The sequence below is a fragment of the Charadrius vociferus genome, unplaced genomic scaffold (genome assembly GCF_000708025.1).
Source record: "Charadrius vociferus isolate BGI_N301 unplaced genomic scaffold, ASM70802v2 scaffold13, whole genome shotgun sequence".
Taxonomy (NCBI): domain Eukaryota; kingdom Metazoa; phylum Chordata; class Aves; order Charadriiformes; family Charadriidae; genus Charadrius; species Charadrius vociferus.
In genome coordinates this window covers 4,331,061-4,341,836 of record NW_009647763.1, presented here as the reverse complement: position 1 = coordinate 4,341,836, position 10,776 = coordinate 4,331,061, and the positions used below count along the sequence as shown (strand labels likewise).

At 36.9% G+C, this 10,776-nt stretch overlaps 1 protein-coding gene across 1 annotated transcript in view; it reads left to right on the top strand.

Annotated features, from left to right (window-relative positions):
* The window catches only part of TMEM181 (transmembrane protein 181), a 26,463-nt gene extending 17,031 nt beyond the window's left edge, over positions 1-9,432 (top strand). The window contains exons 8-17 of the mRNA XM_009882317.1: positions 1,106-1,205; positions 1,980-2,110; positions 2,630-2,721; positions 3,754-3,811; positions 4,493-4,595; positions 4,693-4,744; positions 5,405-5,487; positions 6,589-6,678; positions 8,337-8,403; positions 9,354-9,432. Coding sequence (XP_009880619.1) covers positions 1,106-1,205; positions 1,980-2,110; positions 2,630-2,721; positions 3,754-3,811; positions 4,493-4,595; positions 4,693-4,744; positions 5,405-5,487; positions 6,589-6,678; positions 8,337-8,403; positions 9,354-9,432 — 855 coding nt within the window. The remainder of the gene's footprint in view (positions 1-1,105; positions 1,206-1,979; positions 2,111-2,629; positions 2,722-3,753; positions 3,812-4,492; positions 4,596-4,692; positions 4,745-5,404; positions 5,488-6,588; positions 6,679-8,336; positions 8,404-9,353) is intronic.
* Positions 9,433-10,776: the final 1,344 nt, after the last annotated feature.

The window sequence follows — 10,776 nt, the reverse complement described above, 5'->3', positions numbered from 1 at the left end:
TGCACTTGCTTTTGTTGAACCTCATTAGGTTCTTCTCTGCCCAGCTCTCCAGCCTGTCCAGGTCATGCTGGATGGCAGCGCGGCCCTCTGGAGAGTCAGCCACCCCTCCCAGTTTGGTATCATCAGCGAACTTGCTGAGGATACACTCTGTCCCCTCGTCCAGGTCATTAATGAATATATTAAACAAAATTGGACCGAGTATTGACCCCTGGGGGACACCACTGGTTACAGGCCTCCAGCTAGACTTCATGCCACTGATCACAACCCTCTGAGTCCTGTCACACAGCCAGCTCTCAATCCACCTCACTGTCACCTCATCTAACCTGCACTTCCTCAGCTTCCTAATGAGGATGTTATGGGAGACAGTGTCAAAAGCCTTGCTAAAGTCAAGGTAGATGACATCTACGGCTCTCCCCTCATCCAGCCAACCAGTTACATCACCATAGAAGGCCATCAAATTGGTCAAACATGATTTACCCTTGGTAAATCTGTGTTGACCACTTCCAATAACTCCCTGTTCCTCAACGTGTTTGGATAGGACATCCAGAATGAGTTGCTCCATTACCTTCCCAGGGACCGATGTGAGACTGACCGGTCTGTAGTTCCCTGAGTCCTCCTTCTTGCCCTTTTTGAAGACTGGAGAGATGTCAGCCTTTCTGCAGTCCTCAGGCACCTCTCCTGTTCCCCATGACCTTTCAAAGGTGATGGAGAGTGGTCTAGCAATAACATCTGCCAGCTCTCTCAGCACTTGCGGGCGCATCCCATCAGGAATGTGATATGGAATCTGTTTTTTAAAAGTGAGTTTAAGTGGAAGTTGTTGGTAGTGTGTGACCAGTAATCAGGCAACATTTTTTCATACATTGTTGATTTGTGTGGTACTAGCTGATTTCCGTCTCTGTTTGCTTGAAAGATTAAGTATTGGGGTAAGCCAGCAAACTTGAAGCAGAAGTAGAAGGTAGGAGATGTGGCTCCTGGTTTACAGTGTTCTCAGTGACAAAGACCTCATGAAGTTGCCTTTGCAATGTGCTGTGTTATCTCTTTACACTGGTAAAACCATTAAGGTTGTATTCCTTCCTTACAAATTTTTGTTGTTATTGTTCTATAGTGTCTGTTTGCACATTCCCTGCGGAAATTCTCCATGAGAGACTGGGGTATTGAACAGAAATGGATGTCCATCCTCCTTCCCCTCCTGCTACTTTACAATGGTACTTGTATCCTGGAATTTTTAGAAAGCTTCTTTGTTTAAAAAAAAAAAATATTAAAAAAGGGAGAGTGAGAAGGCAAAATGGAATTTGGCCTTGAATGTATAAGCAGCTGTTTATAAGGCTTCAGAAAACTAATTAAAAACCAACCAAACAAATAAAACAACCCTTTTTAAGTGTATCAAATTCAAGAGCATAAAGAGTAGGCATATTTCATTCTTTTCAGTCACGTGAATGTCAACTCTATTTGTTTAAAGCTCTGATTGGAATAGGTGGCTGCAACCATACTGAAACTTTCATATAGCAACATGTAAGTGCAATTTCTATGTTTGTCTGCTAAGTCTTACTTCTTCATTTTTCAGATAATTGCACTTGAGTTAAAAATGGAGGCTACTTTTAGTCTGGTAAACCACATCAAATTCTAGCACTCTCTAGCAGTACCAAAAGACTATCTGCCTTTCAGTCATTCTATCATAATATTTTAGGTCATTGCCAAGAACTGTGGTTTAGTAGAAAGTCTAATAAAACCTGAAATCTTCTAGAAATGTTGGCAACCATTTCAGATTACTTCTACAGCACAGAGGATTGCTGCTGGAGACACCATTTGCTTTGTAAATCACTTTAAGGTACAGCTAACTTCAATTTCATTTACTGGTGTAATTTGAAAAATCCAGGTTTTTTTGTTCCTCTGAAGATACATTCTGCTTTACTTTTCATAATGGAAAAGACTATGCTTTCCCCCCTCTCTTTAACTTTTGTTTTCTTATTTTGTTACAGATCCATTTTTCCCCCTTTCTTTTCTGGTGAACAGTTGGTTTCCTGGAATGCTGGATGATCTGTTCCAGTCACTGTTTCTGTGTGCACTGTTGTTGTTCTGGCTTTGCGTCTACCATGGTATAAGAGTACAGGTAAGTGTGCAACGTTATCTACTGCTTACTGAGAGGACAGTACTTGTTTTTTCAGATCTCTCAAAAGCTGACAAAGATGAAACTAAATTTTTAAAAAAGAGATATTTATTTTATTCTTAAAATACAATGTGAGGCATGAAGCTTTGGAGTTTAAATGATTTGTGGTAAAGTAGATTGTCTGGAGGCTACCATGCCTAAATGAGATAGATGGGACAGTCCACTCTATTGCAAGGCAGTCTTCAGAATTATGATGCCATTATGCTTTGTTCTTGCTTGAAGTGTTTTGTTGTTGTATATGGTAGTTGATTGTTTTTTAAATCTCTTTAAAATACTGCATGAGATAAATATGAATTCTGGAGTGTATTCCTATAGTGTATGTCTTCTGTAATCATCTATGCAGGCCTCTCAATCTAGTTCAAGTTGAACAAAACAAAGATGATAGTTACTTCATTCTGTCAAGAATGAATGAAATCTCAGATGTGGGTTCACTACTTCACTGCACTATTGTTTTCTCAACAGGGGGAAAGGAAGTGCTTAACTTTCTATCTGCCCAAATTCTTTATTGTTGGACTATTGTGGTTGGCCTCTGTTACACTGGGAATATGGCAAACGTAAGTAACTTAAAATTTAGTGCAAAGGTAACAAGCTGAGAGTGTTCAAGAATTAGAAGATTGTTTATAATTAGTGGTATCTGTTTCTTAATGCTCTGATAGTGATATAGGAATGGAGTTAAAATTCTTACATCTTTCTGTTTTTCAAATTGTGACTGATTTGAAAACAGAATTCTGCATGGACAATCTAGTAGTACTTAATTTTATAAATCAGAGTGAGATCTAGAAATCACTACTTCGTCTATATGTCGTCACTCCCTACAATACTCCCTCTAGCACTACGTCTGTAGTTAACTATTACACAGTCGGACCAAACTTTCTCAACTATTAAACCTGCAGAATTGGTATTGACACTGCTTATTCAAGCTACGCTATCTCTCCTTAAAACTGAGTTCTTTTGCTTGGTTTGATGTTTTTCTCTTTTTTTCCAAAATGTGTTAATGTAAAGGTGTCACTATTCCCCACCCAGAAAACTTCCTCAGTTTTGTTACATTTGTAGTTTCTAAACCTTTTTAGTCTCAAGTGTTTGCCTCTTATTTTATTTCTCAGAAGGAAGATACCTTCCAACCTTCTTCATGCCGTTGTACATTGTTGAAAGCAGTGCAGTTGCAGGAAATGCTCGTGCTAATGCCCTATCAGCAGAATTGCTATGAGGGAAGGGCTTATACCAGTTATTTCTTAAGTATAATTCTATCACCAAGGATAAAGTTAAACACTAAATCCTTAATTCTTGTAGGAATTTACAAGATTATACATAACTGGGGAGATTAGACATGTTCACAACTGAAATTTTCCATATGCCTTGAAAATTGGGTTTGGGAAGAAGGGGGATGTCACATAATGCAAATTGTCATGACTCCATTGGAATCAATGGCATTGCACTAATTTATACAGCCAAAATCTTTAGTTATAAACTTTGTATAGTAACTTTAAACCTTTTCCTTGTTAGTGGGTTTCTTGGTCAGTACAGCTTTTTGACCTTGTCTTTTGCAATGGTGTAAGTACCACTTTTTCATTTTGAATCTTTTCTAGTGTTAATGAAGTACATGATCCTACATATCAATACAGAGTTGACACTGGTAACTTCCAGGTAAGTCAGAAATGTTTTCTTGCTATTAAATTGTTTGGTGGAGTTAGGCAATATAAGGAGATGGAGTTTGTTCTTCTATTAAAATCTGTAACACAATTTAGGAAATAGCAAATGCTAGTCAGGTGGTCTTATTCTGACTAAGGTACTTTTAATTTTGCTTCAGATTATGCATAGGCCATATTGAGCTCCATCCCAATGAGAAGAGTAAGTTGTCTTGCAAATCTGGAGACTCAACACCACAAGCTTAGTCAGAGACTCATGACGCTTGGGATTGAAAGAAATTTTTTTAAGTGTCTTATTACATCGGTTTTGTACATCTTTACTCTTGACAAGATCCTCTATCCTAGTAAATTTCAGACTTTCTTGTTTTAAAGGAAGATATGATTTATATGGGTCCTTGTATTGTTCTCAGGAGCTGTGTTTTTAGAAAATCATTGAGATTCAGCTCACTGTGAACTCAGTGAACAAAATCATGACTCCTATTAAACATCCTTTCTTTACATTCCCAGAAACCTACCTTGATGTACAGCCATCCTCATTTTTTACTTCCTTTCATGAGTCTACTTTCCCTGAGTAAATGGACCATTCTATGTTGTGCTTTGGGACATAATGATATCTATTGAGGGAAGAAGGAGTAAACCAAATCTCATTAAATAATAAAACCTAACATTCTTCTTACAGGGAATGAAAATCTTCTTCCTTGTGGTGGCAACCACATATATTCTCTACCTTTTGTTCTTGATAGTGAGGGCATGTTCAGAACTTCGTAACATGCCTTATGTTGGTAAGGAATATTTCTTTTGAGTCTTCTCCAAACAGGCTTACTTCTCTTAGGCATAGGTGTAAGTTCACTAATAACAACTTTTCTCAATCTTTTTCAGATCTCAGGTTAAAATTCTTGACTGCATTAACCTTTGTAGTGCTTGTCATTAGGTAAGGCTTTTCAAAGTACATTTCTCAGTACTGTAACTTTTATAACCTTTTTTTCAGGGCTTCGAATACCTTCTGTTGATAATAAAATTGTCAGTAAAACTGAGGAATGTCTTTTGATATGATTGTTATAGCAAGCATTTGTTAATTTTTCAACCTTTCTTGAGGCTTTTAGAGCTAACTTTAGATTATTACCATTACCGCAGCAATACACTGCAAAATTTAGAGGTTCACTTAGTTGTTTTCTGAACTGCTGAGTGGTCTGCAGTGTACTGTTCACCTCTTTCAGAGCTTTGTAAGCTTCACTTAGTCAAAACAGAAGTTTAGAATTAGTTTCTTAGATTATTGTTAATATCTGTCTCCCCCACTCCAATAAGTTGTTTCAAATTACCGGTGACTCTTGTATTGTCCATAGTGGATGAAATCTGAGGGAAATGGACTGGGGGCTCGGGGGAGGAGGGTTCCACTTTACTCAAGTTGACTGCGGACTTTTAATGACAAAAGAGTCATTCTTAATTTAGAACTATGATAGCGAACGTGTCTTAAAATACATGGTTAGCATGTTAACAAAATTATATTCTCATATATTCTCCTATCAGCTACCATTTCAATTTTGCAGTTTAAAGGCACAGTACACCTATATGCTTTAACTTTTTTCCACAGCATTGTTATACTCTACCTACGCTTTGGAGCACAAGTTCTACAGGACAACTTTGTTGCTGAGCTGTCAACTCATTATCAGAATTATATCCTTGTGTTGTGATACTGCTCAACTAGAAATGTTAATCTGTTTTCATGCAGAACGTACTTAAAAGTCATGTACCTAAGGACTGAGACTATTTGATTTCTAGGTGGGCTTTTGAAGTTCAGTCCATTTTGATTGAGGTTTTGTGTCAGCATTTTGTAATGGCTGTTTGTAAAGATTATGAGCTGAGACAGTTTCAGTCTAATTTGTTTATATCACATAAATCACAACTGCGTTTGATACTCTTCAAAAGAAATGAAGGCCTAGATGTGCATGCATTCAAGTAATTTTAACAAGTTATTGTGACAAATTTGGCTGTATTTGCTGCATGAATTCAGTTTGCTGTATACCTATCAGTTGGCATGGGGCGTACCAAAATATTTGAGTAATTAACAGTTTAGAAGTCACTGAAAATGCGTTTGTGTGTTGGTCTAAGTCTACATGTGGAAGAGGTCATAGCAGAGAATTTAAGTGGCTTAAGAGAAACTATTTATGATGTCAACAGGATTACAAAATGTATTTCTAGACCTGAACTGAACCATAAGATCCTAGTTCATTCTACTTTCTGAAAATGCCTGTGCAATTGCAACTGCTCCGGCTACTTATAAGCTTACGTATGTGTTGGGAGCTAGCAGAAAACAACATGTAAAGCCTTTAGTATTTTCCCAAAATGATGGCAAGAAACCACCTTCAGTGTTCTGTCTATGGATAGTTCTTTCTCCATCCTTCTCAATTGCTGTGCCAAGGAAGAACTTTTTCAAAAATAAACAAAACAAAACAACCCCACCTGAACACCCCCCTTACTCAGCTTTCTTTTACCGTTGAAGGCAGAACTATTCAATTTACCATGCACTCCACCACTCAAGAGTAAACTTGTGTTAAAGTCAAAGCTTTGTCTTCAGTGGGAGCTTTACCTTGAAATAGCTTGGGTACATTTGTTGTCATGGAATTTAAAACACGCAGTTTTGTTTACCATTCATGCTCTCAAACTTTAGTAAGGTAAACATTCTTTCCATTGAAACAGCTTAGGTATGGTTTGGGTCTTGTATCCAAAGTTAATATGTGTGAAACTATATCGAGCAATATCCTTGACACACACTACCAGCAGAATTCTTATCATTTTATGGTTTATTGAACTTTTATCTCTACACATTAGCCTTCGTGTATTCCCCCTCAAAGAATGCACTATATGGTAAGTGTAAGCAATTGTCTGGCAAACTTAGATTACAAGAGCTGGCATATTAGCAGACGCTGTGTAACATCTTTGTGTTTTGGTTGTTTCATTACAGTTTCAATTTGCTTTGAGTTAACATAAGCAGAAGCTGCACTGTTCCTGAGCAAATTAGTATTGCAAATATGAATGAATGCATAAAATTTATACAACTAATTAGCTAGACTTGAATTCTTACACACTTAGATCACGCTTATAGTCAATACGATGTGTGCGTATAATGCACTAACTTTTGCACTGACTCACAGACAATCCTTAAGGAGCAACAGTACTTGTACTTCGTTCTAAAAATAAGGTTAATATATTGGCATGCTGGCAAACTGGACTCTGAAATAGGTAATATGCTGTTGGAAGAGTAGGAGTGAAGCTGATCTCTTTACATGGGGAAACTTTGGGGAACTTGCTATGAGGAGAGGGCTGCATAGTGCCCATGTAAAGAGAAATGAAGGATTGAATCAGTGGCACTTCTGTTTTTGCATTCCTACGTAGAGGATGTAATCTGACTCACATGCTGATTATATAACATTATCCCTCTCTAGCAGATAAAGATTCTGTAAAATAAATGTTTATACTGAGTGCATTCTCTACTTTAAGCATTGAGTTTAAGATATAGAACCACAGAACAGCCCGAGTTGGAAAGGACCAGGAAAGATCATCTGGTCCAGCCTTTCATGGGAAAGGGAGCTTAGATGAGATTATCTAGCACCCTGTCCAATAATATCTTGCATGCTGAGAGATATGCAGGGAGGAGGCACTAAATAGTGGAGCTGGTCCTTTCTCTAAACTTTTTAGAGTAGAGATAGGTGGAACTGTTACAGAAAAATGCTATTTTTCCCATTAAGAAAAACAAGAGAAATGGCTGGGTGAGGGTAAAGTTAAAAACTTGCTGTTGGGTTGGAAGAAGTATTAGTTTATAGAAGGCAGAAAGTAAAAAGCTGTGAGGAAAAAGATGTTTATAGCAAATTCCTGGATTGAATTTTACTTGCATATAATTATGAACTGCAGCTAAGCAGCACAGATTATGCAGGAAATTAAAGCCTTAAAACAAGGTAGAGGGAATTGTCATAAATAGCCAGTGGAAAGTATGTACTTCCTTTTGTCTCACCATAAAGGCACAAGTCTGTCCTTCATCTATTATGAGGATGAAAAATAACTGGCTAATCATCAGCTTGCGTACAAGATTACAATTTTGGTCTACTTAATTTGTAATTTAGAAATAACCAAGAAGTTAATGAAGTCTGTGCTTTTTAAATACATGTGAACTTTTGAATAATGATTAAAAATAATGAAGTCTGACTTAATTACTCTTATGTGCAGGTTGAAATAATATGACATAGGAAACTGCACAAAGGAGGAAATCTGCTTATAAAACATGCAGAATATCTATCTAAAAATAAGATGAGATAGTTATGTCATCTCCTTAACTCTTAAGAATACCATGATGTTGTGGCTAAAGGGTGAAGAATTTAAAGAAGAGAATTCCTGTTTGGATATAGTTTTGTTGAAATGTAGTCGTAACTCTCTGGGAAGTTGTCAAGTCTTGCTTCAGTGTTGGATTAGAAGTACAGCCACGTTTCTATATTTAATGCACTAAATTAACCCTTATTTGTATTTTCCAGAATCACAGTTGAAAGACAACCCTGCTTTTTCTATGCTGAATGATTCAGATGATGATGTGATTTATGGGTAAGATCATAAAATACCTATGGAGATTTACTTTTGGTGTGTTACTTTCGTAATGTTCTATTCCATATTCAGTACATAAATGAAGTCTTTGCAGGTTGCTACTGAAAGTATTCTGCCTAAAGAACAGAAATATAACCTTACTCTGAAACAGAAATGCAATGAGAATGCATGTTATTTTATTTTTTTCTCTTTCTGGTTTCTAAAAGGGATTGCCACGGCACTGATGCAAACAAGTAAGTATTAGGATACTGTCAGGTCATGGAGTGAGGGCAGCAAGAGCTGTGAAAGGAAAGTACTTCCTTTTAAACTGGGAAGGACTGCAGGAGCCAGGTGGAGTTAGCAAAGAGGCAGTTCATATGTAAATGCTTTAGGGATGGAGAATGGCTCTTCTTAAGTGTCCATCACTTAATGAAATAAGAATAATTAAATCTAGCAAAACTTCCTGGACTTCTGTGAGTTTATGTAATATGAGAATTACAGTAGCAGTTAAAACCCATCCCGATGAGGTAGGTGTCTCTGTGCTGGACACTAAACAAACTTATTATCTGCCCTTGATGTTTTCACCTCTTACCAAGGACACTAAAGTGGTTGGAACAGTGAGGATGGGCTTAATGCTGCAGTAACCTGAACAAGTTTGTGCTAGATTAGCTATAGGCATTTGCTGAGATAGCTGGCCTTTGTTTAGTTAGATGAGTAGTAGTAGTACCAGCTTGCTTCTATAAGAATCCTTGTGAAAAGTGGCTTGTAGTTACTGGAATAACTTTTATGCATCATCCTCTGCAGAGAAGTCAATATATTGTTCCTATCTAGAACAAGGAAGGAAAACAGATAACAGCTTCTTGCCCGAATAACAATTTGATGCCTCAATGTAGAATAGAACTTCCCTGTTTATTTTGGACTTCCTATCTGAACACTGTATTCAGAATTTTTAACAAGTATCTGTTTCACAGGAGTGACTATGAAGAAATGCCACTTCAGAATGGCCAAGCTATTAGAGCCAAGTATAAAGAGGAATCGGACAGTGATTGATTTTCATGTAGACTGACTTGTACAGCTGGAATTAAACCAATCCTGAAGTTTTCCTAGATGGACAACTTCCTCGGCTTCCTTAGTCTGCTGTCATCTGAACACCAACTCCCAGGAAGGACATCCTGCTTCTGTTTACAAAGCCAGAACTGAGAAAAAGAATGCTTGAAAAGGTTGGGGTAAAAACTTAAGAAACCAAATTTTTTACACGTCTTATAAAATGCCTGATAGAAGGATGTCTATGGACTAAAATCTTTAAGTCTATTTCCATTTAGAAGTATCACTGACTATTTGCTGATTTTAAAATTGCTTCCTTGCTGCTTGTTTTTTTGGTTTGGTTTTTTTTTTGAGGATTATGTACAGCATACTGTCAATCATCTGTTGCATTTGTGTTAGCTCCTTTGTATATTGTCTACTGCTGTACGAAGTGCCTCATTTCCCCTTCGATTTTCTACCTTAGTCTTTTGAGTTGGAGGTAGGGAATGAAGTGGTTTACAGTTTTCCCTCTTTTTTTTTTTAATGCAAGAAAACACAAGCTTTCCATTCTTCATTTGAAGAAGTGATACAGACTTAAGACCATTTTTAAAATTCATTTAAATGAATTTACCAGATTTGTAAGTGTGAAATATGTGCAAATAGTCATGTTCTAGTGAGCCAAAATAGCCTCAGTGGTGCAAAATTATCTGTATAATACATGTTTTGTAACAGGCTTTTACCAAGTGTTTGTTTTGGGTTTTGTTTTGTTTTTTTAAACAGCCCTTTCAAATGGAAATATTTAGGCAGCAACAAATCTCAGAAGGAAGCCAGTACTCTTCTTTCTGGGTTTTTTTGTATGCTGGAGGAGATTGTTACACTTACAGAGAATACAGTATGAAAGTTTCATAGAGAATTAATTTCTGATTTCCAAACATTTCATTTTTAGAGGCTTTTTCTACATCAGAATTTTTCCTTAAGTTGTATTAATATAGTTAATCTACATCCTAGGAACAATTGTGGTTGCTCTATTGAACGTGCATGAGAGTTAGCTTTTGAGCATGTTCTGTGCATAGTTCAACTTCTTTGTCATGCCACAGTCGCCCCCTGTACTGATCAGAACTTTTACTAGTACATTTTGTGATTATCTGTATTCCAGTCTGTGCTGGAACGGACTTATATGGGAATTAAGTATTCCTAGTACAATGCTGCTGCTTCTCTATTTAAAAGTTGGTTTTCTCCTACACCATTGCTCAGTTCTGTATTTAAGTGGATGCTGTTCGTTTCTAACTACTTTTGTTTTCAGGTACTTGACATGTCTGAAAGTATCTTTTTTTTTTTCATGGATGTGTAACTGTGATTTACTCTTGTAAA